The sequence below is a fragment of the Mustela erminea genome, chromosome 10, assembly GCF_009829155.1.
Source record: "Mustela erminea isolate mMusErm1 chromosome 10, mMusErm1.Pri, whole genome shotgun sequence".
Taxonomy (NCBI): domain Eukaryota; kingdom Metazoa; phylum Chordata; class Mammalia; order Carnivora; family Mustelidae; genus Mustela; species Mustela erminea.
In genome coordinates this window covers 54,829,114-54,845,510 of record NC_045623.1, presented here as the reverse complement: position 1 = coordinate 54,845,510, position 16,397 = coordinate 54,829,114, and the positions used below count along the sequence as shown (strand labels likewise).

The window sequence follows — 16,397 nt, the reverse complement described above, 5'->3', positions numbered from 1 at the left end:
CTTTAATGATAAACTGCCCCATTAAAAAGTGCCCACTCTTTAAAAAAAAATACACACACATGCACGTCTACTTACACACATATGCATCTTAAAGGAAAAGCACAAGTTTAAAAGATACCTCCTGAAAATGAATCAAAATACTAGAAAACTCTCATGCAAAATCCTGCCATATATCCCCTCTGTCCTAAGAAACCCTTTCTGCCAGGACTTCAGACAGACAGACTACTGACTACTACGAAAATGAATCTTCCAGCACCGGGAGAACAACCGCAGCCTATCACAGACCACCGTGAGCTTCCTGGATGCATCAGGTCGCCTGTGGCTTCCACAGACTGTTTCTGTGCTGGATAATAAGAGCAAGCTAGCTACCTGAGTTATATCTCTAACAACTCCCGGCACAGGTTAGCATTTCTTGTTGTACTTGGTGGACAAGAAAACCAAGCCCCATCTCTTCTAAAAAGCGAATCTTGATATTCAACCCACACCCATTTCTTCCTAAATATTTATTGTACTGACTGATGGGCATGCACTTTGGTGCCAGATCTTACAACATCCCTGTAACATGCCAGCATCTCCCTCGTGTGGCAAGGACTACGTCATATTTCTCATATATGCCACAGAGAACTTAACATATAGCTTTCTTAGCGCAATGAAGATGCTGAGAAATACTCATCTCAATTGAACTTAAAATGAAATTGCAGTATATTGTCTCCTAAGGAATTTAGGAACAGAGTCAAACAGAATTCTCACTTCCTAAGTTTCAAATGTAATTTATAACCTACCAAGACAACACTGATTATTCATATCACTTATATTTCAATTCTGTTTGGAGGCAAAATTCAATGAGGCATCTCATCCCCAACCAGAAGACAGAAATGATTCCTTTTTACATCCCACAATGCCCCCAAAACACTACAACAGTTTTGCTCTGATGTTGATAGGTCTACTCCCCAAGAAAACTGTATGGTCCTCAAAGGCAAGAAAGCCATCTAATTCATCTTTTTTTCTTATCACCTGAGCCTAACATAGTGAGACATACAGTAACACTTAACTATTTGAGAAGGTCAGAAGGAGAGCATGTGAAGGACAGAATGTTAAGAAAAAAAGTATGATATTATGAGACTGCCAGCCAGTGTGCCCATCTACCCCCCAGAAAATGTTTTATAAGAACAATATTAACTAATAATAAGAGTGAGGATAAACAACATTTATGTGAAACAAAAATGCTGACAGTATTTGATTACAGAGAAATAAATTCATCTTCTACTAGTTTATCATCCTAGCTTGAAAGTATTTAGGTGAATTCTGTCATTTTTTTAAAAAACATTTCTTCCAAAATAAACCTTTCTCAACCTTTGTCTGGCACTTTTGTTGGAAACAACAAAAAGATTACTCAAATTCTACTCCTCCACATAAAAAAGAAAAAAATAAGAGGAAAAATCTAAACCTCAACCTATATGTAGATGACATGGCAACTTTTTTCACTCTGATGAAACACTCTCAATCAGCATTTCAAGCTGAATGTTACTGAACTTTCAAATATGCATGAATAATGCTATAACCTGGCAGATAACTTCTAGTTAAATGATCATCCCTTTGGAATGAAGAATTATCTCCTTTGGTCCATTTTTTCAAGTATCTACAAGCTACTCGTCAAAGTTTCCAATTAATGAGAATTGCATCTTTGCCAAGTCTGTAAAATACCTAACTACATTAATTCTTCCAACTTGTCATGTACAGATTGGCCTCAAGATTTGGAACCACCCATGCTGCCATGAGGGGCCCGGCTACTTTACGTTACATCCTTGGCCCAAAGCTAAAGAGTAAGAGGTGCTTCTGCCAGAGTCTCCTAGAGGGAGGATGAACACTGGGAGACCATGGCTTCTGGAGTTAGGCCTGAGTTTAAATCCTGACTCTACCCACCGACAGTATGGCATTGGGCAAGGGACTAAGTCTCCCTTAGTTCCACATTGGTAAAAGAGAGATAGTTCAAACTTTCTAGAACTGTTCTGGAGACTACATTATATTACAACATGAAGTAACTAGCACATAATAGGGACTCAATAAATAAATTAGTTTATCTTCCCACTTTTTTCACAATCATAAAATATTTATTCAACACTCTTTATTAGTCAGAGCAACAGCTCTATTTCCTACTTTGGAGTCACTTTTAGGTCTGCTGGCAGCCAGGTCATAGTTCATTAAAACATTTATACCTGTTCAAGATGATCTATGCCAGTTTTTTATTTTTTTATTTTTTATTTTTTTTAAAGATTTTATATATTTGTCAGAGAGAGACCACAACAAGGGGAGAGGCAGAAGGAGAGGGAGAAGCAGAGGGAAAAGGAGAAGCAGACTTCCTGCTCAGCAGAGAGCCTGATGCGGGACTTGATCTGGATGTCCTGGATGTGGGATCACGACCTGAGCTAAAGGCAGACATATAACAGACAGAGCCACTCAGGAGTCCCTCTGTGCCAGTTTTTAAAAAGAAAGCATTCTTGATGAATAAAACAAAGCACCTTTATAAGCTTTATAAGGTCTTCTATCTTTGAAGAACAATTTTTTCATAATCTAACTATTTTCAGAACTTTTATTTTTGCTCCCATTGGTATGTAGAAATTGTCTCTGTCATTAGAGTAAATAATCAACACATTTGTTCTGAAGAGACTACTAGCCAGAGGACTCATTAGAAGAAATCTTGTTACAGAAACTTGGTAAATTCTAGATTTTTATCTAGTTTGCCAAATTTTGTGAATCCTAACAAAATGGATTATTTATCAATTTTTCTCCTATGAATATGGGTTTCCTTTAAAGAAAAAATGTTGTATTGATTTATTTGCTACTCTATTCTGGGTTTATTTAGCTAATCATTTCAGAAAATGAGTAAAGTATTATATTAGTTCCTATTTACACAGTTAAGTTACCACATGGTGCTAAATACCTCCTGAGGAAAAAACCCAGCTTGGGATTTAAGCCAGCATAATAACTGTACGATAAAACAGAACTTCTAGAAAGCCAAGCATTTTGTTTAGGTTTGAAGAAACCTTACTAATTCAAGATTTTTTGTTTCTTGAGGATAGCCTGCCACTATTCTTATTTTGTAGTTCAGTAGAAATGTAAAAATTTCCTTCCTCTAGCTTTCTGACACATAAGAGAAGGACACTAGTTGGCACGCACTATTTTTACGGTAAGAGCCAAAGCTATTTTGAGCCATTTTAGTACTATCCAATACTTATGCCAAGAAAAAAAGGTTAGCATGACATTAACAAGCTAAAAAAATAAGCTCTCAGTTTTTGGTCACTCAGTGAGCACATTACTTTTTACCAACCCCACAGTCTATCTGTGGACACAAGCAATAATACAGCTCAAAAAAATAAGACATTAAATCATAATTAAGAAGTCTTACCTTTTGCGCATCTCCTGTAAAATATGCAATGGCCAAGGTGGGCAGAATCATGAACAGTGCATTGTAATAGAGCAGGCCATATTTCCCCAGCTCCTAGAATAGTAAATAATTAGGTGTTTCATTTGGTTCTAGCAGACAGACATACACAACTCTATACAGGATACACACATACCCCTACACACACACATACACACACACACACACTCAGCTCCCCAACCATACAGACAGCAAATCAGCTGTTTTGCAAACATTAAGAAATAATGTAAGCTTTCAAAAGGGGGAAAAAAAGAGCAAACATACAAGATTTTAAATTTGTCCGAGATTCACTGAGTGCTAAAAATCTGAGAAATAAAAATAGTATCAATTGGCTACCTCCAAGCAGCAAGCAGGGAAGCTGTTACTTTGAATATACACAAACCCTTCTATACAAACACTACCCTGAGGCCTTGAACTTTTCAGAACCACAACGAAGCGCCATTTGAGAGAGAGAGATGGATAGATACCAACACACATGCTCCTACCTAGACCAACAAAGACAGCTGTAACTTGCCAGTGAAGTATTTCTGAAAATGTTTAAGTGAGTTTCAATGAAGATTACCTACAGTTCGCAAAAGTGTGATTCATTGTGCCCTCAGCTACTGGGGAACAACAAAAGAACCACGTATGTCTTTAAATACAGGGAGCGTATGAGAAATCTGGGTTCACTTCTGATTTGCACACTTCTAAAACATTCAGCCAGAAGCAGTCACCTGAAAAAGTAGGCTAGAGTTTGACGGGGGCAGGGTGGGGATGAAGGACTAGTTATATATCTACTATCTACCTAACTTCTCTGATGTAAGGAGACTGAATGATGTGAAAAGTCAATCTACCTTCTCAAAAGCAGCTTTGAAATACTGGGAACAAATACTCAACAACAGAAAACTAGGTGGTTAGATGAGGATACAATCATAGAAAGAAATATTATGCAACCACTAAAAAGGTTAAATAATACTGACAAGGAAAGAGGTTCATGAAACTGCATTACATGAAAAATATAGGTTAGAAAACATTATATGTTGCTTTTTCATTTAAAATTGTATACAGTTAAGTGTGTACACATAAATGTGAGTGCACACACTTACCCTCCAAAACTGTGCTGCTCACTTGATGGTAGAATTGAGGGAGATTTAGATTTTCTTTTTCTTGCTTGTCTACATCTTCTACTACTTCCATCATAAATATGTATTATCTGTATGATTCTTTTTAAGTTAAAAATGTTTTAAACTCAATAGCTGCATTCAGGTCAGAAATGCAGCACAAAGTCTTTATACCACGTGACTTAAGCTCAAAGGACCATGATTTTAGCAGTCCTGAAACTATCGGTGATACTAAAACTTCTGACTTATTAACAGCACCTAAGTGTGGCCATACTGCCTCTCAGATAAAACAAATAACTGACTGCTCGTGGTGGCCTTGGCATCAATGAAAAGATGTGCCTTATTTCTAAAGCAGCAAGAAAAAGGCCATAGAAGAAGAAAACAACCTTTAACAACAGATACTCTGTCAGCCAGAGATACGAGTGTGATCTAGGAAGTAGAGGATGCCTACACACAGACACACGCCATCCAGACAACTGACAAATACCAAAAACTTAAATGTCAAACTGTTCTTATTTTCTCATCTTAACTATTTTGAAATCTTTTCCCCTGCCTCCTAAACAGAGTAGTACATCAACTAGTACTGAATTTAAGGTATCATCATAAATATGCATTATTGTATTGTGTTCTTATAGGATATCGCCCTTACTGTCATTTAACTGCCCCATTTTTGAGTACTTCCATCTGACTTTTAGTTTTCCTGTTTGTATCTTCTGTTGTTAGCCGACCTTTTATACCACCTCTCTGCCTCTAAATTGAATTCCATCTCCTAGTATGTTGCTCCTAATCCATGAAGTATGAAAAGCAGATCAATATGATTAAAAGTTCTAATGCAAGTGAGTCATAAGTCATTTTTAAGTGAGGAACTGAAGGACTCTCCTGGGAATAAAATACTCAGAAGCACGCATTGCTTTTTGTAGGTTCTGGGATGTACTCTAGACTGTACTGTCCTATATAGTAGCACTTATTTCAATTTAATTATGATTAAACTACTAATTTAGTTCCTCGGTTGTGCCAGTCACTTATCGAGTGCTCAACAGCAGCCACATGTGACTAGTGGCTCCCGTTAATGGACAGCAGAAATATATAAGACTTCTATCAACACAGAAAATTCTATTGGACAGTACTGTTTCAGACAGTGGAGGGTGCTGGACAAATGGAATGTTATCACTGGTACTTATTTTCCAAAGCAGCAAATGGGCCGAGGAAAAAAAAAAAACAGAAACATATTAAAGCTAAACCTCTAACTGCTCCCTTTTCTCTAGCTGTTTCAAAAAGATAAGAATTTTTAACAGTAGTAGCTTCCATTAAAATACAATCATACAGTCACCACAGCAAATAAATGGAGAACAAGACATAAAGGTATATTTAAAGAAAATTTGTTGGAAACAATCTACACTGACCCTATTCCCATTTCTTCAAAAATCTTCAAAACAAACCTCTGAGAATAATGAAGGCTACTGGGATGGCCACTCGTTCTATGTGGAGAAGGCAAAGACCCCTACCTAGACAATACAAACTTGAAATTAATACTACCACTGAGTAGTTGGGCATTTGTATTTCTGATCTCAACTCAAAAAAATGACCTGAAGTAGTTTCAGAAATATTTTACATATAATAGAGCAGACTAAAAACTTACTCGATAAGATCATATGGTTTAGAAAACATGGGTAGGGAAATAAGATAACGTCACAGTCAGTTATAAAATTTAATTATGAAATAAAAAATATACCACTGTTCAGAAAAAACTATAGTGGCATCTGTGAAATCTCATGTGGGTCCTCACGCAAGACACATCATGATAGAAAGGACAGCTCCTTCAACAACAACCCTATGATATATACAGCTGAGTCCTACACAGCTGCTCATTTTTTTTAAGATTTATTTATTTAAGAGAGATTGAATTTCTGCATCTGTGGGGGGGTCGAGGGGAGATGGAGGGAGAGAACACCAAACAGATTCTCTAGTGAGTATGGAGCCTACATGGGGCTCAATCTGATCACCCCAAGATCAAGACCCAAACTGAAGCCAAGAGTCAGATGCTCAACTGACTGAGCCACCCAGGTACCCCTACACAGCTGCTTACAATAATGTGAACTTATGCCATAATGTAGTGAAAGCAATGTGGCTCAAATACTCCGCTTTCTGATGGTCTGGCTTGATCTAAAAATAAAACTTAGTGGGTATATATTTAAAGTATATAGTAGACTGACAAACAAAAAATACCTGTAAAGACTTTGTATGCATGCTGCAAGTTAAGAAAAAAAGGATACGTGTGGCTAGTTCGTGTGTATGAGATCTAGGCCAAGGAACTCAGTGTTGCTCCTAAGAGGGAGAGCAATTCTAATGCTCCGTAAAGTTTCCCACTATTTGGTGGGACAAATAGACAAAATGCATTCTTGATCTGCAGCCCCTTTCAACTCTCCCTTCTCAAATCTGCTCAAGAGTTTCCAGATATTTCTTTCTTGCCCAGGTTCCTCACCAACCCTTCTAGAATATGGCCATGAACACTTTCCTGTAATGAACAACCCTAATTACATCCCTCTCCCAAAGTCAATAATCACCCAATCCCTTCCAGAAAAGCTAACTATAAAATCTAATTTGCTAATTAAGAACTGAAAGAATTTCTTAAGTGAGGAGCAAAGCATGGGCATTTTACCCTCAGAGATCCCTAGGTCTTCCCCAGCTCTCCAAAGTAGTTTTCTTTATTCCCAGCTTTTTTTCCTGACAAATAAGCATTACCACTCCCATAACCAATAAACATCTCTTAAGGATTTAGATTGCTACTTACTTTTGAATCTAATTTCTGTTTTACATAGGCGCCATTTGCTGCTGTCAGGACATCATTTATCAGAATGAAAACATATCCTTCCAGATCAAATGCCAAGTCAGAGCTGTAAAACACAAGCAACACTTTAATAACTTAAAGAACATGCAAGTACTTTTAAAAAGATCTGAATGTACAATAAATAGAAGAACATAGAAGAACATATTCTTATCTAGTTAAGTGAACATTAGGCATTTTATCAGTGATTAGTACTTCTTGATTCCTGGTTATAATGAGCAATTTCATCCTCAATAGGGAAGTCTTCAGAAATGAGAAGTACTAACTCTTAAACACAGTCATTAGCAATAATTAGTCATGTCAGTTAATAGCACACCGCTCTGAATTCAAAGTCAGACAACAAGAACAAGTAAACAAATTTGCCATTATAATACGTCTGAAACAGGAAGAAGGCATCAGAGCTCAATTTCCAAGAGAAGGAAACCAAAAGGATGAAGTTGTTAACATGTCATTTTCCAAGGACCCATTCACACAAAAGGCAGGTTGTACAGGTGGTTGGGTCAGTCACTGAGTGGAATTTCTGAAGTATAGATTATAGTTAGTTCTGAGATCAAGCTACAGCACTGTTTAAGCACACACTAGGAACTCAAATACTTAAACAATTACTTAAAAAGCCTATAACTAGCAGGATTAGGGAAACTGGTGTGTTCTAGTATTTAGCTGAACACCAGGCACAAGAACAGAACTTAGTAAACTGAACAGAATAACAAAAAACCTAAGAAAATATGCCTTCAGTGTACTTCAGCACTCTAGCTAAAAATAGGGGCCCAACATCCTGTGATTGTGCGAAGATACTATGTATTCATAGCTAAACCAGTGCATGGAATGGGACTTCTGAGAAACATGACGCCCCTGCAATTCCAGGCAGAACTAGCCTTATGTATAACCCCTCTTCCAAGCAGCCTGACAACCTTCTAACTTCAGACTCCCTTCCTCCCAATCTTTTTCCATAGTAAAGTGTTCTGATTAGATTAAGTCTCATCCCAAGAAAATCCTCCTTAGAAACTTTTTGTAGGTCAGGGTTGGTTGGCCCTGAGCACTCCTGTTTGGTTCAATTCTGAATCCCACCAGCTTTACAGAACTGCTTCAAAAAGGTCAGAGGCTCACATAGAATTTTTCTTCAAGAAGGCTATATTACCTAAAGGAAAGCCATATAATCAAATTCTAGTAACCAAGTTTTCTATCCTTTTTCGTCTTTTTTATTATTTTTTTTTAAAGAATGCAATTTCACTTGGGAGATTTGGGGTGGAATGTGACTTACAGTATTTTACAGTATTTCCCCCCTGCCTATACTACAGGAATGATGAAGGTAAATGAGCCAGTCCAAGAAGCACACTGAACCCCAGACAGAAAATAAATGTCAGGCAGAATTTGCGACATTAGCAAACCCATACATGCATGCCCTGGTCAAAGTAAAATGTAGAAGGCTTCTAGCCATCACTTTAATTTTCTTAGTCTTTGGGCATCTATTTTCTCCCTGCATTTTAAAACTGAAACTTAAAAACAATGGGGAAATTTTCATTAATTTAATAGAATATATAAGTCATGGTCCTTGTGTTGTACCTTAAGTGAAGCCAAATAAAGATATTCTATTATTTATTATTCCACCACAAGGAAAGAATTCATTATCATTTGCCTTTTCTGAGCACTATTTTCTTTAGCACTATATAAATAAAGTAAAAGAATACCACATGATTTATAGAAGCACATAGGCTCTGGAGTTAGGCACAAATTCAAATTCCAGTGCTGCCATCTACTAGCTGTGTAACCTCGACCAAATTTCTGAACTTAGGTTTCCGTTTCCTCAACTGAAAATAGGAAAATTATACCCACATCTTTCAGAGGTGTTGTAAAGAATGCATAAATATGTGTAAAATTCCAAACATACTGTGTTGCATATAGAATGTGATCAATAAGTAGAAGAATCAGATTTTGCCAGCCTTGACCTAGAAAAATCTAACTTCCCAAAGAGTCTTTTGGATGCCTCCCAAAGACAGATTCTTACTCAGCCTATACAAAATTCTTTTTATTAGTAATTGATTATCAATAACTATAGATAATTTCCTAATGTGGAAATACATTCTTACCTGGCAGCTACAAAGGCCCCAATAATCATTGCAAATACAGTCATCTTAATACCCCAGGAAAAAGTCTTCCTACAAAATAAAATAAAGTGCATACATGTACCTGTAGTTATTCACAAAGATTCATTCTGCAATATAGACCAAAAAAAAAAAAGTTTTCCTGAAAAAAGCTATAAGCAATTGTAATTTTAAATGTTTTCAAGGAATTGGATATTTCAAAGAATCCTTTTGAGAAAGCAAAAACTTATACAAAACAGGAATTTTTTTCTTATTCTTTTTTTTTTCTTATTCTTATATTTGCTATTATTATTGAGTTTGAATTTTTGCAAATCAGAATTTCTTTCAGTAGAAAAAGGTCACACACATTTGTAGTAAAGTAGCCAAGACAGGAACATTATGTAAAACCTATTCTGATGTTTCAGACCCAGCATCACTTGTGGCAACAGTAGGTACAGGAATTCTGGAAAGTGTATCTCATGTTCAGACAGATTCCAATTCCAATTCATAATCTTCCCAACTACTGATCCCATAAACTATCAACTACTATAGCAAAAAAAGTCCTTAAACTTCTTGAAAGATAAAGCAGAAATAAGAGAAGTAATTTTACTATTTCACATATGCTGGCCCCTTTTCAAGATGACTAAAGTGTGTTAAAGACTAGATATATACATATATATTAGAAATTTAGCTCACTTGAGTAAAACTCCTTCAGCAAACATTGTAAACAGGATGGAGAACCTTCTCAGAACTGTAAACATGGGCAAGCTGCAGAAAATTTTAAAACAAGAAAAAATATAATTAGGTAAAATAAAGTTCAGTGATTGACTTTTTGAACTAAGATTCTCCAAATAAGTACCTTAGAATAATGCTAGTCTCTTCCTTCCATTACGCTGATTAATTTCATTCCATGTTGGTTAATCTGTGATTAAATTAAACCTTTATTCCTCTCTAGAAGTAATTCTTATTTGAAAGCCTGAAAGAGCTGCTTTTATAAAACTACAAGAAGTGAAAAACTTCAGGCTACCTATAAAAAATGGTAGCAATCACATATCTATTATCAAAGACTAGTAACAGCCATTTTTAATTTTACACTCCTTATTATACAAACACCCCGAACAGTGACCATGTTAGTTTTAAAAGAAAAAGACCTCTTTCGTCCTTCTTTACTAGACTGATTTTATTTCCCACCCACCCCCCACAAAACGACATCTCCAACCCTCCAAACAGCATCTATGATAATCTCACCCCATGAAATACTCCTTTTTGTGGAAGTACTTTTGTCTTCCTCTAAATTATCAGAGCACTCTGCTTGCACTAGTCAAACACAGTCTCTTGCAATATTGTTATTTCTGAATACATCCCATCTCACTCCAAACTGCCTTATACTTAGCTGGCAACCAGAGATAGGGTGTGAACGAATGGATGGATAGATGGATGACAATGGATGAAAAAGAGCAAATTCTATACAAGCAGCACTTTGTGGCAGGTCTACATTTCTTCCTGAGCGGGTAATGAGATGGAAAAGGATGCCCCACCCATGCATGATAAATTCGACTTCCACGAACCCTGCCCGAGAGATATCATCATAGTCACTCTGTCACATTTCTTGGGTCTGAAGAAAGAGGAAATGAAAAACGCTTTGTCTCTGATCCTCAGAGATCTCCCCATTCTGTTTTACAATCATCTAATATTCCGGGGGTTAGCTTAAGTGGAAGTAGAGAAACCACGGATTTCTATTAAATGGCTTCTCCATATGTATAACTTTAATATCACATACACCTAATACATACTACACTCCTCAAGTGGAGAAGTCAAGAATTAGGAGGTTAGAGGATAATAAAACAGTATTGTCGCAGAGCAGAAAACTATTGCTTCTTTCTAAAAGTGAACATGCTGCCTCTACAGTGGTATGCTCATGGGTATAATATTAATCGTATTTGTATTGGAGTTCCATCTGATGTTACTTTAACTATCTCATGTTAAAAGAAAAACTACAAAAGTTCTCCTACCCACCCTCTGATTTTGCTTATAGAATTTGCCTAAAATATAGTATTTATAAATTGTGTTAAAGAATTGAAATCCCAGGAACCTAGCATATATTCTTCACTACAGTAGCTCTGGAAAAATAATAAAAATCTCCTATAACAGCATTTTATAACATTTTAAGACTCGTAGTATCAAAGTTGGGGGGGGTACCCAAAAGAAACAAAAACTCCTTGTTTTCAAACTCAAAGAATTTAAACTAAAACCTCTGGTGTAATCTTATTTAGTAACACTGGTTCGTTCATTTTTTTCCAATAACAATGTGTTAAATATTTGACATTCAAGTACAGTTTTAAGAATACATCATATTAACCTCACTAGTAAAATAAAGTTATCCATACTTCAGTTTCTTTGTGCTGAACAGTCCCGTGATTTGGTTCCCAAAATATAGTAGAGGTAGTGGAAACGTCTAGAAAATTTAAAAAGGGATAACAAAGCTCAATAATAAAGATAGCTAAAACAAGGTCCTTTCAAACAGAAACAGTTGTTTATATGATCAAATTCTTTCCACTTAAAACATAAGATTAGAACTCATATACAATTTTTGGCCCCCATGAAGCACCCATAAAACATTATTCCTGGATAACAGCAGTACTATGGCAAAGAGAGGGAAGAATGGAGAAGAAAAAAAAGAAACAGAAATATGAGTATGATCAAACCATATAAGACAGAAACATCACTTGCTTTAAAATATGATAATGTAATAGCCCATGGCTCTAATGTCAGCAGAAAAGGGAAAGGCGTTTCATCTGCACGTGGAGTCAAGCAGAGCCAGGCAGAAGAAGAAAATAAACCCAAGGAATAATGAATGTAGGATACGTCGGCTAGATTAGATGGATGTAGAAAATGCAGAACAGCTCTCCCAACAAGTCTTCATTAATTAAAACAACACAAGATATCTGGGGGCCTTTTTCCCCTTAATTTTAAGGAGTTGGTAGGACTTTTCAAAACATGTAATACCACATTTATTCTTTACCTTCATTATACCCATTCTGGGCAACTTCAAAACTGCAATTTTTTACATATGCAGAGGACTGATAAAAATATAGAGCGACTTGTTTTCAGAAAATAAAGATTTTATTATTTCTATTTTATTTTACCTTTCGAGGTACATTTCTGTCAAGGTCAGGAAACTTGACTACTCTGAGTGCCTTTCCCACCCAGAGAACTGCCACTGTGGCCACCATCTGCAAACAGAGAACACAGATTCACTGTTCTACATATAAAGACACACACAGAAGTTCCAGCGACATAAACCACGTAATGCTGAAGATTCCAACTAACCTGGCCAAGTCCAACACATAGTGAGGAGGGAAATCTACAAAAAAGGTAGAGAGAAATAGTGGGTCAGAAAAACTCAAAAGCAGTTCTGTGAATTCAATTTGCACATCTGCAACCTTAAAACGTATTTTGAAACAAACACCAACGTCTCCCCAAATGAAAACGTGAGAAAAATCCCTGCTGGTTGTCAGGCAACGCCGCTGATTGCCGCTGATTTTGTAGCCTCCGGCGGCCACTTGTCTCATCTTGTCCGCGTCCAGTTTCAGCCAGCAGCCTGCAACGGATTTTTCAACGAGTAGAAGACATAGGTCTCCTCAACGGTTTCACATCTTTACAACAAACATGCTTCTGCTTCTGCTTCTGCCTCTGCCTCTGCCTCAGGGTCCCAGTGACAGCGGCAGAACGGTCTTAAATGAGCTTGATGCGCACTTCCCCAGAGGCTGTCAGCGACCTCAGGGACCCTGAAGCCCGGGACCCCGGGCCAGGCTGCGGGGAAGGGAGGGCATCCCTCGCTCTGCTCCCAGCCTGGCATGCTCAAGAGCCAAAAGTCACGAAGAAACTCCGCTCCATCGCTCTGAAGGGCAAAGGTTTCCAGAGCGCGGCTCGATGGGCGCTTTCCCACCGGGGTCGAAACGTGCACGGGGCGGTCCGGAGCTCCGCGCCCGGAGCTGGAACCCGCACCCCGGCCCGCGCGCCGAGCCAACCCCGCAGCCCCGGCCGCTCATTCACCGCCCGCCCTCCCCAGCTCCCGCCCAACTTTGTTCAGCTTTAACTTTAGCGGCGCAAGTCCAGGGAGCCGGCGCCCTGCCGCCGCCGCCGCCGCGCGCTCCTCCCCCGGCCTCGGCCGCCGCCGCCGCCGCCGCCTCGGCCCTACCTGTAGTTGGTGAGCACGCTCTTGTTGACCACCACGATCAGGAAGGAGCTCACGCCGTAAAAGCCGGCGGCCAGCAGCTTCAGGAACACCGTCAGCGTTTCGGCCGACGCCATCCCCAGCTCCTCCTCATGTCTGTGTGTGGAGGATTTCGCGGGGGCTTCTCCTTTAACCCGGGCATGCTGACGTCTATGAACTTCCGCCATGGCTGCGGCGGCGGCGGCGGCCTGCGAAGGGAGCGGCGGGAGGGCCTGGCGGTGGGGCCGAGCGGCGCGGGGGGCCTACTCCCGGGAGACTCGCCGGGCCCTGGCCGGTGGACGGTGCCGGCTGCGCCCTCGCCGCCTCGCCTCCCCGCACGGTCGCCGCCCGTCCCCGCCCAGGGGCAGGAACGCTGGGTTTCACACCCTTGGGGACTTCGCTCCGGCATTATGCAACGCAGGGTCAGAGGGTAGGGGGCGCGCCGGGATTGGCCTGGGCATGGGTTGGAGAGGGCCTGGAGAAGGGGCAGGGGCGACCCTGAGCTTGGGCGCGAAGGGAGAACAGGCCAAGGCGGGGAAACCACTCGGGGACACCGGGGCGCCAGGCTGCAAAGCCCAGACTCTGAACGCCGCTGCCTCCTCGCGCCTGCGCGCGAGTCTGCTCTGGGTCTCTCTGCGGCCGCGTATCTAAGCCGGGGGAGCGGGCGGCGGGGGGCCCAGAAGCCGTATTCTCCAGATAACAGCCGCAAGTAAAGTACGGACCATCCTCCCCTCGGTAACAGGTGGCTGGCGAAGTAGTTCTCTGTGGTGCGAGCGTCTAGACTCACTTTGCATGCTCTTTTGGTCTCTCTTTCAGAAGGTCAAAGCCCTTCAAAAGTATCATACGTGGATAAAAGGAAACACTCAACAAACATTTTATTCTGCATTGCCTTGGGCTTCTTACATTTTCTGAACCCAGAAAACAAACAGTACATTTTTGCAGATCAAGGGAAAACTTGCTTAAACAAAATGAAGGCGTATCTAAAAAAGTAGTAAGATAATCAAGCACCTTGGGGATTGGTGACACAGCAAGTGTTTTGAAGCCGAGTTCGGATTCTAAGATTCCTAGACATGTCCCCTCACCAACCACGTACTCTTGGGTTAATTAGTTGACCTCTCTGGGCCAGCATCTACTTATCTCTATGGATGTAAAACTAGCGCAGAGCTAGTTTTCAGTAAGTGGCAGCCATTATTATATAACAGAAACAAATCATCATTATCAACTTGAGCAAAGAAATGACATACCTAGTTTTAATGCCAAAAAGAAAAAAGAATTGAATTTGAATTATGTATCTATTTTGTCTATTTTTTTATTTCTCTTATCCCATATTCTGTAATTGTGGTAAAATACACATAACATAGAATTTACCATTTCAACCTTTTTTTATTATGGTAAAATATGCTTAGTATAACATTTATCATTTTACCACTGAGTGTACAATTCAGTGGCATTAAATACATTCACATTGTTGTGCAACTTACCACTACCCATCTCCAGAACTGTTGCATCATCTCTAACTGAAATTATTAACCACTAAACAGTCATTCCCATTCCTCCTCACCCCAACATCTAGTAACCCTATTCTTTCTGTCTCAATGAATTTGACTATTCTGGGTACCTCATGTAAGTGGTATATCATACGGTATTTGTCCTTCTGTGTCTGACATTTTCGAATAATGCTTTCAAGGTTCATCTGCTTTTAGGATATGTCAGAATTTCCTTCCTTCTTAAGGCCAGATAATATTCCATTCTGTGTATATCTTTTGATCCATATCCTTTGATCCATATCTTTTGAGTTTTTCCATGAACACCTTTGTTCTTTGCATATTCCTTAGGAAACATTGGTACATGGATGAAGTTCTTACCATGACCCACAAGCACTTACAGGATGTTCCTTCTGCCCGCATTTCCAGAGGCATTCCTCACATTTCCCTCCCTAAGCTGTAACCAAATTAAACTCTGCCCAGTCCTGTGAAGAACAATGTGGTTTCCTGCCTTTGTGACATTACTCCCATTTTCCTGAAGGCAAAAAGGATGCTTTTTCTCTTCCTCCTCTCCCCTGTTTCCTCAAGAACTCCTGCTTTTCCTTTAGTATTTAGGCAAAGCATTACCTCCTCTTTGCCAGCCTTCTTTCACACTGTCCCTCCATGACTCCACAGAATTGTTATCTCTCCTTTGTGCCCCTTCCACCCCGTGCTTGTACATCCCCATTATAGAAGCTCTGGAATTACATGTTTATATGTCAGGCTGTTCCAGTAGGCAGTGAGCTCCCTAAGGACAAGGACAGGCAGGGACACCTAGCACAGTTTAAATGTTTTTGCTGAATGAATAACTTTTCAACAATGAGGGAACATGGGCAGATGTCTTCCTTAATTGCTAGCAGCAGAAGAAAAATAACGAGGTAGTTATATTTTGGGAACCACCTGTGAAAAAACTACTATAAAAATAATATCTCTCATAACAAAAGCAAACAAGCAAAATAAACTTGTGTCACATTAAAAGTATCTTTTCCTCTTCCTCTTCTACCAACTCTTTAAAGAAAGCAACTGCTAACAGTTCAGAGATTGTATTTAGTGCCATGTTCCATGCAGATATGAATGCATACATGCATACATATGTATGTACATATCCATATCCATATATGTGTATATTTACACACATAGATTTTTTTTTAAGATTTTATTTATTTATTTGACAGAAAAAGAGATCACAA

At 39.2% G+C, this 16,397-nt stretch overlaps 1 protein-coding gene across 1 annotated transcript in view; it reads right to left on the bottom strand.

Moving 5' to 3' along the window:
• SLC35D1 (solute carrier family 35 member D1) overlaps positions 1–14,054 on the bottom strand; it is a 51,388-nt gene extending 37,334 nt beyond the window's left edge. The window contains exons 1-8 of the mRNA XM_032302483.1: positions 13,670–14,054; positions 12,799–12,832; positions 12,615–12,701; positions 11,856–11,923; positions 10,165–10,236; positions 9,475–9,543; positions 7,334–7,436; positions 3,407–3,499 (exon numbers count right to left, since the gene is read on the bottom strand). Coding sequence (XP_032158374.1) covers positions 3,407–3,499; positions 7,334–7,436; positions 9,475–9,543; positions 10,165–10,236; positions 11,856–11,923; positions 12,615–12,701; positions 12,799–12,832; positions 13,670–13,872 — 729 coding nt within the window. The 5' untranslated portion in view covers positions 13,873–14,054. The remainder of the gene's footprint in view (positions 1–3,406; positions 3,500–7,333; positions 7,437–9,474; positions 9,544–10,164; positions 10,237–11,855; positions 11,924–12,614; positions 12,702–12,798; positions 12,833–13,669) is intronic.
• Positions 14,055–16,397: the final 2,343 nt, after the last annotated feature.